Raw genomic sequence first — 16288 nt, forward strand, 5'->3', positions numbered from 1 at the left:
AGTGGATAGAGTATCGGCCCTGGATTCAGGAGGACCTGAGTTCAAATCCGGCATCAGACACTTGACACTTACTAGCTGTGTGACCTTGAGCAAATCACTTAACCCTCATTGTCCAACCAAAAAAAAAAATTTCCCTGGGCCTCAGTTTCACCATCTGTAAAATGGGAGGGAGTGGCCTTTGAGGTTCCTCCCAGCTGTAGATCTGGGATGCCATGACCTGCCTCACAGGGTTGTCTTAAGGCTGAAACAAAACCATAAAGCATTCAGGAAGTCACAGACATTATATAAATGTGAATTATGGTATTACAATGGAAGGGGAGAGTGTGAGGTTATTTCTTTTTTTTTAAAACCACTTTAACCAAGAAAGAAACTGAATCCCAGAGAGGTTAAGCAATTTGCCTAGGGGGTCCTCTAGTCAATGGCAGAATTGAAACTGGTTCACCTCATTTTAGAATCAGGGATATAAAAGAAAGGGGACTGAATGGGGAACTGAAAACTGCACTTCTGTCTACTAATTACTGAACAGCTGAATGACCTTGGGGAAACCTGGACTGCTTTGAAGCTCATCTTCTTTTTCTATAAAATGAGGGACACAGAGAGATCACAGTTCTGAGGCTCATGAAGTGTCAGTGACTTCAGGTCAAGGTCACAAGTACAGGGAGTGCCAGAGGGATTTGAACCCAGGTCCTCTGACTTCAGTGAGAGGGTCTTTCTATATCCTGATGATCCTGAAGGCGCCTCTGCCTCTGCCAGTCTGAGACTGGAGGGTACCAACAATATATCCCTTGGAAGCCCAGCTTTATCGTCTAGAATAGGAATTCCTAACCCGGGGTCCATGAACTTGGTTTTCCAAAAAAATATTTTGATTACTGCGTATCCAGACGATGGGTTGCCTTTGCTGTTCTATTATTTTATCCATTTAACAACATGATTCTGAGAAGGGTTTCACACTTCACCAGACGCTGCCAAAGTGGGCCAGGGCACAGACATGCTTAGGAACCCCTGCTCTAGGAGAATTCAACACAATTTCACCCAAAAGCAAAGAAAGCAGTTAGTGACATTTCCTTCAACATCACATAGATAAGTTTCTCCAACCCTTAATTCTGTTAATAAGTGCAAGATGGAATCACAGAAACCGCATTCATAAAATATCACAGTAGGCAATTTTCTTTTCAAATTCAACGATCCCCAGGCGAAGAACGCAAGCACAATCATAAACAGCTAGAGAAACCTGACCACTTAACGCTCTAGAGGAGCTTTCCACAAATACTCCAGTGTCATTGGTTCCAGGCTGCTGGCCAGGTCCGAAGCCTAACCTCTTTGCCCCACTCACTTACCACACCTAAGAGTTTAACTTGGTCTTAAGTATCTCCAAGTCTTTGAGCTTGGCCTCTGAAGCAAGGTTGGATCACGTCTACAGAACATCCCCCCCCCCCCCCCCCGCCCATCCCCCAGGTCAGCTGCCATGACGTCAGGTCATCGGGCTGTTTGGGAGGGTTTACTCCTGGAAAATGACAAGAAGCCAGCTTGTTTGGTGGGTAGACCCGCTAATGGCGGCTAACCATTTAACCAATGGTGTCCCCCCTTTGGGTTGCCAAGTGTGTGCATCATCACAGGAAGCCCTGGAAGAGATCTTCTTGGGGGTCAAGCTGAACTAACGCTGGCTCCGTTGGCATTGGCCGACTCCATAAATGTAAGTGTTTGCTGCTTAAAACCAGGCTCTGGAGCACCTTAACAAAGACAGCCCACACATTCTTGTGTTTGTATAAAAGATATTTACTTCAATGATCACACCTAGGGTGCTAGTGAATAATAATAATAATACATCGTGTGAGTTTCATACAGTGATATTGCTTCTCCATATCATATAGGGACCGTTGTACAGTGCTGAGAACAAACATTATATGGCTAACCGAACGAGGACAGAAGGAACAATGCCATCGGGCTGGCCTGGCTGGGCTTTTGCCCGCCACGCCCACCATATAAACTTTTCCTTTTTATGTTTAAACAAATAGCAAGAAATAAAATGTTACAAAAGATGAGTCACAGCAACACAACAAAGGCTTCTCAAAGCTATTTGTACAAAAAAAAATGACACTTTTTTTTGGTCAATTGGGTCTTTGTGAGGATTTTTTTTTTTAAATCTGTGATTGTGAATTTAACAAACAAGCTCTAAAAACATCTAAGACTTAGTGCGTTACAGAGAAAAAAATATAAAATACTGCTAAAAATGTAAGACACCACAGTACACTGGGGTAAAACTGAGCTTATTTTAAAAAAAAATGAAATTGACAAAAAAAATCGTTCTCAGGAAAAAGTACACCACTTTCTGTTTGAGTTCATTTTGTGCTGTATTAGTAGTCAGGGCATGAAAAAAACTCTGCCCATTATCATGGCAAGTAGTTATTGCACAAATGCAAAGAGTTAAATTTCTTACTAAACAAAAAGGGATGTGAAGAAAACCACTTAAAAATAAATGAGAAAAAACCCCCAACCCTTTTCTGTTATAACAAGTTACTCTCAAATGCCTTGGGAATTTTGTCCAAACTCTCGAGTCGCTTAAATAGACGGCATTTTTCTGAGGGGTTTGTTGAGGGTGGGACATGTCCTGCCAGCGTTCTCGAGAAAAGAGGCGGAAACCAGCTCAATCTATAGAAATGCATAGACTATTTGGGTAAAAATGAAAACCCTCTGCAGAGGGGGACAATTATTATTATTTTTTTAAATCAGAGGACTTTACTCAAAACAAAAACGTCACCTAGTTCCCACCTCCCCCTCCCCCCAAACAAAACAAAACAAAACAAACAGGAACAGAATGGGGGGAAAAAGCCACGGCACACACACAAAAAATATATTCAGAAAAAAAGATCTGTTGTTTAGTGGGACCATCCATCCTTAGAAGGCAAAGTGGGAGTTTGCTTCTGATCCGCAGAAGCAGTGATGTGCTCTGTTCCTCAGACCTGTGCTTACTGTAAGTAAGCTGCTTTCTCCTGGGACCCTTGCTGGTTTAGATCTGACTGAAGCCCTGGCAGTTAGATGTGTTGGGAAGCAGACCCCTTCTGACTCATTTCCTCCTTTCCCTTGGAAACTGGCTGAGATCTTGAGCATGATTTTCATTTTGTGAAAAGTTGCTGCCTCTCTATAGCTGAGGTTCTGCAAACAAAATGCTCATTTGAATGTTCCAGGCCCCTTCCCAACTCAGTCCTAGTTCTGAGGGGCTCTACAATGGCGGACGCTAGGAAACGATGTTGCTTTACCAGACAGTTTTGGCTAACTTCGTAGGCAAGAAAACAACAAACAATAACAATGACTCTGAATCTGTCAACTAAAACAGGTTAACCAAGATGAACATTGCAGGAAACCAGTCTCTCATTCGAAAGTGATACACTTGGAGAGATTGCAATGCATTTTCTGACAAAGGATGACTCTATCTTCATGAACTCCAAAGTATTGAGAGAGGCTCTAGGAGGCTTTGGGTATTTGACCTTGGCTTTTTTCTAAGTCTCATTTGCAGTCTCTCACACCAAGTGACTGTGATTCTAGCAGGTTCATTAATTGGTAGGTTTTTGTTCATAAACTCTTTAGGTTAAATGGTGAGAAAGAGAAGGAAATCTTTTAAAGGGGTTACTGCAAAAAATGGGTGGCTTGATTGTGCTAAGCAGACTCTGAACCCATCAATCCTCTAGAAATGGTTCTACTCTGTCCTGGCCCCAGCTGGCCAGGATTCATTCATCCCAGTAATCTGGGACAAAGGCGTGAGTTGTGTTCACATGGGGAAAAGCATGCGCGCTTACACACACACACACACACACACACACACACACACACACACACACACACACACAAATAACCAAACTACTCTGAAAAAGATCTAAAAGTAATGACCCTAATAATAAATAGAAGAGGATAGAACTAACCTTTAAAACAAGACATCTTTTTATACTTATCCTTATGTTGGCAGGTCAGTGCCTGGCCAATCTCATTAAGAAAAATAAGGAAATGAAACGAATCGAAACCAAACCAAATCAGGGCTTGGAGGTGCTGACCAGGTGGGAGCCCAAAGGGAACAGAATGGAAAAGCCTCCTGATTTCCCAAGGTCCAGGCTGGTGTCGTGACATTCCTTCTATAGAACTACTTCAAGGCATCCAAGAAAAGAGGTGCTGTTTGTCAGGTCCAGATCATATGGGTGCTTGATGAATCAAGGACTTGAATGAGCATGTATGGCCAAGCTGCTCACTCATTAGGATGCGAGTGTCCCTCCATGGTCACCATCCAGTGGCTGTGAGGGCTGGGGCATGCCACTGTAGCAGAGTGAGGTCTGTTGCATCTTAAACTTACAAGGCAAAAGGAACCCCAGTGAATCTACTTATTCATGACCTGAATCACCTCAGTCGAAAGCTTCTCTGTCTACATTCGGTGTGCAATACAGTTTTAAGCTTTTAAAACTAAAAGAAGAAATAAAAATGTTTATTGCACCAAGCTTTTCACACGCTAATCTACTTAAGTGCTTCCTAGTTTTCTTTCTAATTAGCAATTCAGGGCCACTCAAATGCAGTGATGTTAAGATTTTTTAAAAAAAGTTTTATTATTTTTATTTTTAACTAAATCTGTCCTGTCTGCTCATGTGTACACTGTGCTTTAGGTCCTTTTCAATGGGGACGTGGTTATGATATCAGGATATAAGGCACCTTTCCTTTCTGATTACAGAAAGTTAAATATCATTTTATGGTAGAAACATCAAAACCTAAACATTGCTAGAGAATGCTGCAATATAAGAAGACCTTAATTAGACTTTGGGACCTTCTGGAATAAACAAGGGTAACCTACAAGAAGTGATTCAGGGGACTTAAAAAAAAAAGATGATCTCTCTAGAAAGGGAAAACAAGGAAAAAAAAGAGGTGCTAAGAAAACCACTTTTGATAAAATAAGAATATAAAAGCCTAATTTTGTCCTTTCCCTCTCCTTTAAGGGGGCTTCTCTGGCAGCAATGCAGAACTTGAAAACTGAGCTTTTGGGGGGGTGAGTAGGAGCTTTGGAAATTTTTCGTTAAAGCTAAATGTCACTTTACACACAAAAACAAAGACTGTCAATGGTGGAAAAAGACTGTCATGGAAACAACAAGTCCTTTCAAGGGGGGATATAGGTGGGAGAGGTAAAGTTGACTTATGAGCAGAACAAAAGGCTGATTCTGTTTTCCTACCAGGAAGGCATGGACAAGGGCTAATCTGCTAAGACTTGCTGTGGACTGACAATATTTGTAAAGGGCAGAGTGGAGTGTTAGCCAGTTCCTCCTTCTCTATCCTTCCCCAGCCCCTGCCCCAAAGTAATCACTTTAAACTTGAGATTATCTCCTTCCTCAGCTGGCTTCCTTAAGTTTGCACGTGGATGGAAACTATCAGCAAATTTATTCTTTACTCTTAGTCTATACTTTAAGCTTGTTTTGGGGAGGGGACCCTCAAAAGTGACTATTTTAGGAGCTAAATGACTTTCTTCTCTCCCTGGTAGTTTTCAACTAAAAAAGGTCAGAAACCATTGGCAGTCAGGACAATTTTCATCCTCAGACAGTTCTTAGCATGCACACATGGCTTCCAGTCTTCTTAATGGAGGTAGCCTTGGTATTAGAATGTATATTACCTGAAATTACATAGTTGGAACGTTGCCAGTTTCCTTTCTCCTCTTCCCTCTCCCCCTTTGGCATAATCATTTTACCTTGGAGACTCTAATGACTGATTTCAAGCCATTAAGGCACAAAATAGAAACCGCTGTGCCTCTTTGGGGGCCTCTAAATATAGGATTTTTCTGTGAATGCCTATTATTTACCTGCCCAGGTATAAGGAGATTACACAAATTGCCCGGCATTTATCATTGCTTTCCAAAGAGTCATTCCATTCTTACACACATGATCACCAGCCGACTAGTCACACCATCTTGTGAGCTGGAAGACTGACTGTAGAGGCCATCTAGCCCCGCTCCCTCCTCTCAAAGGTGAGGCAGCGGAGGTGCAGAAGGGGGTCTCTGGACTTCTAGTTCAGCACAATTTTCACAGTTTATACTGATGCTATTCAGGAAGCCCACAGATAACGGGCACCAGTGAGATTTTATGAATTTACTTGGGAACTTAGGAACTTGTTTCTTGAGCAACCTAGACAGCTCTGTTCTTTAAAAGGCCATTTGATTTATTGGGGATGGGGTTGGATAGATTGGAAGAAAACTTACCCTCCCTCCCTCAAGAGTAGGCTTTATGAATCCCTATAAAAACAGGGAGTTGGGTTTGCTGATTCCAACTAGTTAACAGAACAGACATGGGGCTACTGATTACTTTCACCATTTTGGAAACAGTCCTACCTTGGGATGGGAATGGAGTTCTCACTGATGTCATTAGGAATGGCTGGCCCCCAAGGTGGAGCAGAACTGACCGAAGAGAATGAAAGAAAGGGAGAGAAGGCAAGACTAAGAAAAGGGAGGAAGAGAAAAAAGGAAGAGTGAAAAAGGAGAGGAAAAGAGAAAGGAAAATATACAGAGAATTAAGGAAATAGGAGAAAGAGAAAAAAAGAATGGAAGAAAAAAGATAAAGGAGAGAAGGGAAAGAAAAAAGGAGAGAGCAGAGTTCTATTCAATACCAAGATGCAAGGGAAGACGAAAATGAACAACTCATTCTACAGCCCCCAAAACGTGTATCTCGGTGACACCCGTGAAGGGGAGAACAGCAGTCGCTCACTCCCTTGCCCACCAAAGGCCTTGTTACACCTTTCCTTTCAGTCTCTGGCCTGTCCCACCTTTCCACTGTCCTAACAGTGCCAAGGTGTAGAGTGGTAGGAAGATGGGAGACTTGGGGTCGAACAAGGGGTTGGGGCAGAGGGGAGTCAATTATCAAGGGAAGTCAAGAGCAGGGAGTGTAACTTGAAGTTTTGGCTTCCCATCAAAGTGGGGGTCTCCATTCACTAAATCCAAACTGTATCAGGTTGTGGTCTACCCAGGAGAAGTTTCATCTTTTAAGGGTCATTTCCTCAATCACCCTGCCAACCCCAAACTGGATTATAAAATCTAGAAATGTGGGATCTTAAATAAACCCACACAGTTTAGCTGCCAGGCATTTCTCACTGCATCTTTTAAGATGGACATATCTCTTGGCTAAGCTGCACACTTTTAAAAAAAGGTCACAATCATAATTTTACTTTGTATTCAATGTGTCTACACATTGTGAATTAAATTCGACTTTGTATTGGCTGCAGAAGGGCATATCCTTACCCTACCTCACATTCCACCCTCCCCTCCCTGCAGTCCTTCAGCTTATTTTAAAGGGAGATTTTTCTTCCCCGCTGAAAAACAGAGAAATGGAGATGATTACATGGGATGCTGAAGCATTTCCTATCTACCCCTTTCTGGGTGTTCCCATTTTAAGGAGGGCAGAATTTCAAGCTGACCCTCCATCTTGGGCCTTGTTTGCGTATTAAGTCTTGAATCATTGGCTGGTTTCTGAGTTTGCTCCCTAGTAAGGGATATAAGGTGGATGATCTTGGGTGGAGTAAGTCTATTGCCCCAAGCCTGATCTGACCATTTCATAGCAATAAACAAGAATCTCCAATCTAGAGCTTTCTTTATTGAGTCTAAGGAAACATTCCCTTCCTTACCTTGCTATGAAATCACAGCATCATGGGTACGGACTTTGAGAGAAGGGGCACCAGAGTTGCACCTCTTCTTTCTGCTAGGGCACCCAGCTAGGCTGCTTAGCCTAGACACTAATGACAATTTCTTCCTTCCTAAGGGGGGGGGGGTCCCAACGCCAGGCCGACTTGGGGGCCTATTCCACAATCTAAATATGTGGGGTGTGTGTGTATGTGCGGTCAATGTTCCTTTAAATGGGAGAGAAAACTGGCCAGGGATATATCTGTGCTGCCACCACACTGCCTCCTCCCCTGTCTCCTTCCCCTATTATTAACTTGATAGAAACGACTCTGTTTGAAAAACAGCCTTAGGTAGAGGAAGACTGTCTCCCCTCACTCCTCTCTCCCCCTTTTTAGGGGGCAGTGATGTAAACAAGCGTCCTCAGGGCACTGGCCATCTCCCCTGGCCTCCTTCCCCAGAACAGCTACACTCTGTACTGCCTGACCTTCCTAACTTACAACCGTGGTCCTGTCGGCCTGTTATGGAGAAGCTGAGATCTAAGGCCACGCACAGCTGTAGGTTAACCTTTCCCAGATGTCTGCCCCAGCTCTGCCAGCAGGCAGAGGTGCTGCCGTCAGGCCCGGATCTAGATGAGAATGCCCCTTTCCCCATGAGAATCGCAGATGAACCTGAGCAGGAGCCAAATGCCAGTTTGCTGACATTATGCACCCGGGCGTTCACTGGCTAAGGTAGACACAACTGCAACCTTGGCTCAGAATTATGAATACTGCCTCCAATTAGCACAAAGAAACCGTTTGAAATGGTATAATGGAGCTTGTAATTCAATGTTAGTGTTTTAAATGGAAACATTTCCCCTGGGGGAGAGGTACAAATCAGCTCTCTAAAGTGACAGAGGACAAGAAAGCAGAGATCTGCTTGTGTGTGTGATGGATGGTGAGAGAGGGGCCAAACTGAAGTGGGAAGAAAGCAAACTTGAACTAAGGGCACGCTCTTCAAGGCACTTGAATATTGCTTATCAAGATGAAAGATTAATTTATGTTCCATTGGAGGGGGAGGGCAAACTCCCCACATCGGGTTTCCATGTCCTGTAGTGGTAGCGCTTAGGAAGCAGGAAAGACTGAGATGACAACCTGACATCAAAGACCACTGGGTTGAGATAGAAAGTAAACAAATAAATAAAATGGGAGGGAGAAAACCTGCCAACGGAGCTGCAAACTAACTGTAGCCAAAGGATTGTATCAAGCACCCAGATGTTAATCTGGACAAAAAAAAAAAAAAAGGTGGATTAAGAAGGCAATCCATGCCGGTTTAGTCAGAAAAAAGAAGACTCCCCAAATCATGATTTACTTGGAAGAAGCAGAGAGAACCTACTTACACAACGCGTTTGCACATCAAAATGCCAGGGACTTGGAGGCTTTGTAAATGTCAGTCTTGCCACCTAGACTTCCATTTCCAAGTCCTTACATTTTATCCTCAGACCTGCCCTGCTGCCTGTTAGATTCTCCCAGGGGTCCCTCCCCAAAGCCCGCCTGGTGCTCTCCATGGTCCTGACAAGTCTTTTTTCTAAGGGTTGGCCATTCCTAAAAACTCCTTCCCCTTCAAGGGTCTCAATTTGGATCTCTACTTCCAACAAGAATCTCAATCAGTGAACAAGACTTTGAGCTCAGAGCTGATGCAACCATAGGGAGAGAAACTATTGTCTCCCAGCCTCCTAGAGCCTTCTGCATACTTCTTATTCATGAAAAGGCATTTAGAAAAAAAGTGTAGTGACTGAATTTGTGAACACTCAAACTAAGTCCTGCAGGTTAAGAGACTGTAAATGAAATACATAATTTCTAAAACATCATGCAAGAAATATGGTTTCACATCTTACAGTCCAAGTCCTACCAGTTAATTAATACAAGCACGCTGAAGCGCGATAGTGGGGGAATACCTTCCAAATTGTTAACTCCCCCTCCCCCCATCAAAAAAAAAAAAGAAATATTAATCAAACTTAAGAAATAATGAATGCACCATGAAAATGTCATCCAAAGATGCTGACCTAAGACAAAAGTTTCAATGATACACAATACGGTCAAAAGTTTTCAATCAATAATATACAGTATGACAACATCTTGGAAAGTATACCCAATACTGCCGGCAGTCTATCCCACTAAAGAATATTTGCCCCCTTTCATCCCTTCCTAACAATCAGATAATAAAATACAGCACCTATAAATAAGCAAAAAAAAATAATATATATATATATATATACCGAAATCATCTATTGTTAGTTTTAAAGATATGGCAATAAAGGAGTCTAAATTAGCAAATTTGTTGAAGCCAAACTGATAAAAGAGCGTATTGAAAAAGGTGGCAGTAAAATGCACTCCCATGTGTGCACAAGTACGTAAGAAAAGACAAGACGTAGAAAACGGCTTTCACGCGCACACACACACACACTCGCATACACTCTCACTCACCTCTATTCTCACGCATATACACATAGACAACAGGAGGAATTAGAGACAAGTTAGACTTCTGATTTGTACTCAGTCTGTCCTAAACTGTGCATAAAGGAATCTTTTTTCAAGAGGCAAACTTGATAAAGGGCAGAACCATCTGAACCAGAATTCAAGAGCTTGAACATTTTGGTTTAAGAGTTTGGGCCATTTCTGTTTGGGGGATGAGGGGGGTGGGGCCAGATGGTTACTGCCGGGAGCTCTTTTTTTTTCTATAGGAAAAAAAAAAAAAAAACAACCTTCCCACAATTTCAACATAGTGATCAGTGCTTGTAGTGGGAAGAGGGAGAGATAGCAATAGTGAGTGTGATAGCAAGAGATAGCTTGTGGGGGGTGGGGAGAGACAGAGAGACTGAGACAGAGAGAGGGAGGGGAGAAGAGAGAGAGAGAGAGAGAGAGAGAGAGAGAGAGAGAGAGAGAGAGAGAGAGAGAGAGAGAGAGAGAGAGAGAATATAAGGAATATAAGACACTAAGGGAGCTATCTTCATCTGAGGCAGGCTTCAGCTCAGTGAGAGTGGTATGTGACACCACCTCCAACAAGGAAAGACCTCCACTGACAAGGAATGGACCCCTTTCCCAGTTCCCCTGGGCACCTCAAACTGTAACCAAGGGCCCCCGAGCTGCTTGCTGAAATGTTACTGGCCAACTCTTTTCCCTCTTTCTTTTCCAAAGCGCGCACACGCACACATACACGCACACACTCCTGCACGACACACAACACATGCACGCAGGCAGGCAAACAAAACACGTAGACGCTATAAATTAAGCAAACCCAACAAGTACATGCTACGGATCTAACTTGTCTCGGAAACCTCCCAGATATGAGGTCTGATCAGCGTGCTCTGCGGTTAGAGGTTAAAAAGCAGATTACAAAATACCTAGATTCCGATTTTTTTTTTGTCCTGATTTGGCCTAAAATGGAGTGTATTAAACAAACCCTGGTCTGCAAAAGCCCAGAATCGGTTAAAGCTATGGAGTCATGTGCACTACGTGTCAAGATTCTATCGTCACTCACAGAAAACACGACGCCCGCCCGGCCCGTCAGCTACCACAAACCAAGATATTTTCCTGATGTGACTTTTTTTTTCTTTTGTTAAAAAATATGTGGAGTAAATGTGTTTTTTTTTTAAATTCAAAGTTTCAAACAAGAAGATTCTTTTCTTGAAAATATTTAGGAATCCAAACTAGTGTGTTTAGAGTCGGCTTGACTGTGCAATCTCTTAGTGGCAACTGGACAGCTACAAAAACTTTCTTTTTTTTTAAACTTTTCTGAAAAATTTCCCCACCCCCCCTCCCCATTTTTTCCTGGTTTAAGAAGATAATAGTGTATTATCGCTCTGAAGCCATTAGATGGCAGATAAAAAGCCCCCTTTTAATATGTGGGTTTGATTTTTTTTTTAAAAGCCCACACGAAAGACGAGGGCACAAGGCAAAGGCTGTAAGAGTTATTCCAGAAACTGTGGAAATCACTTAGGGCAATAAAAAAAACACTTGAGGGTACAAAAAGGCTTGACTACACATCTCTGTTTTCTTCCTCGAAAACGCAACGTAAATGGGCACAACGCCCCTTCTGTTTTCTATATGCACCTTGGCCTATGGCGATTTTGCCCTGTGGCCTGCAGGGCGTTAAGTGCGCAACCCAAGGAACGCCAGTGGAGGGAGGTCCGGTCCCGCCTGCCCAGCTCTCGCGCGAGGGGGTGGGGGATGTAGCCTCAGAATTCCCACTCGGCGGGCTCTTCCCGACTGGCAGCCTTCTCCAAGCGGTGAATGATGCTGTTCAAGTTGGCAGCTTTCTTTTTCCTCAGAGTGTTGTCTCGCGTGTTTTTGGAGCCGGCCGCCTCGGGAAAGCTGAACAGGCTCTGCAGGGAGTTGGTTTTTTGGGGGCCTGGGCCAGAGGGGGTAGAGCTGGTACTTGGCAAATTGGGACTTTTCTCCGAACTCTCTTTCTGCTTGTAGGGGCTCTCCTCGGCAGGGACCGCGGCGGAGGCAGCTGAGGTAGGGGCATCCTCTTGGGGAGCAGAGTTTGGCGGGGCCTCCAGAGGCTCTCCTGAACTGTGAGACCCTGGCGGAGAACTGCGACGCGGCCCTCTGGGCCGGCCCTCGTCGTCGGTCTCGGCCAGGGTCTCCATTCCCAAATGGAATGACTCGGTTTTCTCTGAAGACCCGGCTGGCTGCGGGGCCTCCCCCCCCACTTCTGCTGCCGCCTCTGCCTGCCCTCCCTGAGACTTTGTGGCTGCATTGCTGGCTTCCTCGGGCGCTTCGGGGACGTTCACGCCCGTCTTCCCTTCGGGCGGGCCTTCTGTGTCCACGCCGTCACAGCTGTCCCCCTCCGAGCTGTGAACCGCCCTGCTGCTCCTCGCTGAGGGGGAGTCACTGGCCCCAGCCTGGCTCTGGCTTCCTGCCTGGATTTCTTCAATGAATAATTCTCTGCGGATGCGAGACCTGGGAGAGAGAAGACAAGCAGAGAGGTCAGCTGGGGGCGCGTGGGAGTGCTCACAAGACACAGGACCAGGAAATCAGAAATCTGGAGCTGGAAGTTCCCTCATTTTATGGATGGGGGGGGGGGGTCTGCGGCCCAGAAGGGTGACCTGTCCAGCATCGCAGGCGGAATGTCTGCCCGTGTGCTCAGATGCTTCAGGTCCACATCACCAGGCCCTCTCTGCACTGACCTGCTGGCCCTTTCCTTGGGGCTCAGTCTGCAGAGCCGTCACCAGAGAAAGAATAACCACTCACACCATATAAGGCTTGCAAAGTGCTTGCATGTTGGAATGACAAGGAAACTGAGTCTTGGAGAAGTTTTGACTCTTTCCAAGTCACACTCTCACTGGGTAACAGAAAAAAAACCCCAAACAAACCCAGTTCTTTCTAAGCAACTAGATGGCTCAGTGGCTAGAACACAGGGCCTTAAGTCAGCAAGACCTGAGTTCAAATCTAGTCTTCGACACAGTATTTGTATGAACCTGAGTAAGTCACTTTAACCTCTGTTTGCCTCAGTTTGCTCAGTTAAAAATGAGGATCACTACAGCCTCTACCTGCCAGTGTTTCTATGTGGATCAAATGTGGTAATTGTAAGCACTCAGCTATTATTATTATTTCTGGACTCCAAATAATCCCCACACCACCTGTCTAGGATCTGGTTCCTCAGAAGCCCTGACCCAACTTGGTGCAGTGCTGTCTTTGGCCCCTGTAGTTCTCGCGGTCAGTGCCAGGCATTCACAGAGCTAAGAGCTGCAGTGGGAATGGGAGGGGATGATCCTGCTACTTGGGCTACGAGGCCTGGATGAACTTCAGCATCCAGGAACCTCATGAGGCCCCAGAGAAAGGCATCTCGGTGGGCAGCTGTGCTCAGGTGCCTGGCCTGAAGAGAAGGACCATGGAGCAGACAGCGGCAGCGTGGTGTGCAGGGCAGAGCTGGCCCCAGCATCAGGGAGACCCAGTTCAGTCCTGCCTCTGACCCTCCTGGCCGTTTGAGCCTGGGCCGGTCCCTTCTCTCTATGGCCACAGGTTGCCCTGCCCAGCAACATTAGCACCAACCACAGAATCCCATCCCAGAGTGAGATGCTGAGTGCTTCCTGACTTGACCCTCCAGTGCAGTGGAAAGAGGAATGAACTGGGACTCGGAGGAGCCAAGTTCAAACTAGACCTCTGAGGCTTACTCCCTGTATGACCTCCCTGAGCCTCAGTTTCCCCAGCTGTAAAACGAAAGGCTAGGGCTCTGAGGCACTTTCTGGCTCTAGGTCTGTGATCCCTGGTCAGAATAACTGCATATGTGCACACATACGCACACACAGAAGCTTGCTGAGCAAGTCCCAGGGCAGAGTCATGGCAGGGAGGGCCGTGGGCTCTATGGAGCATGTGCGTGCACATGCATGGGGATGCTCATGCATGCGTGTATGTGCATGTGCAGGAGTGTGTATGTGAGCGTGTGCACGTGTGTCTGCATGCATGTGTATGGGTGTGTTCTTGCTTGTGAGTGTGTCTGTTTGCTCCCTTCTCGGGCAGATGCTGGGGGGGTGGGTAGAGGTGTCCATGGGCTTCTCTGGCCACAGGACAGTTGCTATGGCAGAGGGCACTGGCCCCTCTGGTCAAGGGTTCTTATCTGTGAGATGCTGGGGCTTGCTCTGGAGAGGCCAGCCAGGGAGAGGACCTTGAAACACAGGCAGGCTCAGAGCAGCCCCCTCCCCGCCCAATCTCTGATGCGAGGGGCCCAAATCCTGGTGGTGTCACCTTGGTGAAGTCACTTCACTCATCTGTAAAATGGTCTGGCCTCCTTGTTATCGGAGGGCCCTTCACTGAGGGTGCTCTTGTCCACTTCCACCACCTGCTCCCAAAGCAGTCCTCCATCCTGTGCTTGAATACCTCTAGGGACAGGGAGCCCACTCCCTCCTGAGGAAGGCCATCCCACTCCTAGAGAGATGTCGCTGTGAGGATGTTTTTCTTCTTTAGAGCAAGCCTCAATTTGCTTCCTGGCTACACATTCACCCACTGCTCCTCCTTCCACCCTCAGGCACAGACACTGCCCCAATGAAGACCCTTGAGTCAGGGCTCTCCTTCCCACTCCAGGCCAAAAAGCCTGAGGCCTTTCAGGTTCCTGGAGACATTCCTCTTATCCATCTCCTTCAGAACCCTTCTCCTGTGGTCTAGCTGAGACAGACGGCACTGGGGTGAGCGAGCACCCCCTTCTTCCTGGACCCTGGACCCTTTCTGCAGCCTCAAATCCAATCTGGCTTTTCCTGCGTCCTCCGTAGCGCTGGTCGCTGTGAGCTGAGCTGGAGAAATGCAGCTCTTCTGGTCGGACGTCATTCAGTGGCTCAGCTGCCGCTCTGCGTTGGACCCAGGATCACCTGATACCAAGGACTACTCTCCACCTGCTCTGGCCCGATGCCTCCCTACCCGTCACTGACACCCTTGAACACTCGGGAGGAGCACAGGGAGGCTGACAGAGTCCCCATGGATGAGGATGGGAGGCCCCCCCCACAAAGGAAGACCCCCTCAACATGAAACAGAAAAGGCCGTTGCACGTCCAGCGAAGGACGGTTTGCCCGCCCACGGGCTGGCGTGTCTACACTGCTCTTGTGGGGGGGCCTGGGGTCACACCTCCCCCACACGTACGCTAAGCAGGGCCTTGGGGGTCCCTTCCAGCTCCCGTGTCTGTGATCCTCAGTACATCCCTGAGTCTCAATTTCCTTATTGGTAAACGGAGGGCCTCCTTCCAGCTCTAGATAAGAGCTTCTTACCCTGGGGGTCTGTGGCTAGATTTCAGGGGGTCTAGCAACTCGGATGAGAAAAATACACATTTAATTTTGGTAATTTCTTTTTTCTTTTCTTTTCTTTTTTTTTTTTTTTTGGCAGGGCAATGAGGGTTAAGTGACTTCTCCAGGGTCACACAGCCAGTAAGTGTCAAGTATCTGAGACCAGATTTGAACTCAGGTCCTTCTGAATCCAGGACCGGTGCTCTATCTACTGCACCATCCACTTGCCCTAAATTTGCGAACTTCTAGCTGAAATTTAGAATTTCCTTGAATTCTTTAAAGTCCTGACTCTGAGAAGGGGACCGCAGGCTTCCCCAAACACTGCCCAGGGGTCCATGACACAAAAGTCAATTGTCCTGGATCTTAAGTCCCTTCAGCCTCCCAGGCCTCAGTTTCCCCATCTGTCAAACGAGGGGCTAAGACCACAGAGCTCCCGGGGCCTCCGAGCTCCCAATGCCCTCTGGCCCTCCATTGGGGCCTCCCCACCTTGGAGACGGCTGCCCTGCCGTGGTGGGAACGAGCCCTCCAACATCCCATCTCCCGCCTTCCCAAGCTGCCGTTCTCTGTCCATTATTTCCCGTGAGTTTTCACTCAGGCAGAAGTGAAGAACAACATGGAGACCTTTCTGTTGACCCCTGGTGGGACCTCCCTGAGGAGCCTCTGTTCACGGGGCGAGGGACACGGACAGTGGAGAGGGAGCAGCCCCTGTGATGCCTGGCCAAGCGCGGCGGCCCTGGGGTGACCTGGGAGTTGGGAGAAGAAAGTCTGCCTGGGGACGGAAACTCTGTGTGTGTGTATGTGAGTGTGTGCATGTGTGTGTGTGCATGTGTGTGTGAGTGTGTGCATGTGACTTTAGCACCTCCTCCAAAGAAAGCTCATTAACACAGTTAAACGTGCGATTCGAATTG

The 16288-nt window shown here is 46.5% G+C and overlaps 1 protein-coding gene across 6 annotated transcripts in view; it reads right to left on the reverse strand.

Annotated features, from left to right (window-relative positions):
• The window catches only part of CUX1 (cut like homeobox 1), a 423932-nt gene that overhangs the window by 41904 nt on the left and 365740 nt on the right, over positions 1–16288 (reverse strand). For 4 of the 6 annotated variants that reach the window (XM_043964598.1, XM_043964597.1, XM_043964599.1 and 1 more), the window contains one exon: positions 11437–12570. The exons of the other annotated variants lie outside the window; for them this stretch is intronic. In XM_043964598.1, the coding sequence (XP_043820533.1) occupies positions 11841–12570 (730 nt within the window). In that variant the 3' untranslated portion in view covers positions 11437–11840. Of the gene's footprint in view, positions 1–11436; positions 12571–16288 lie in introns of those variants that run through there. 6 annotated transcript variants of the gene reach the window in all.

The sequence above is a fragment of the Dromiciops gliroides genome, chromosome 4 (assembly GCF_019393635.1).
Source record: "Dromiciops gliroides isolate mDroGli1 chromosome 4, mDroGli1.pri, whole genome shotgun sequence".
Classification (NCBI taxonomy): domain Eukaryota; kingdom Metazoa; phylum Chordata; class Mammalia; order Microbiotheria; family Microbiotheriidae; genus Dromiciops; species Dromiciops gliroides.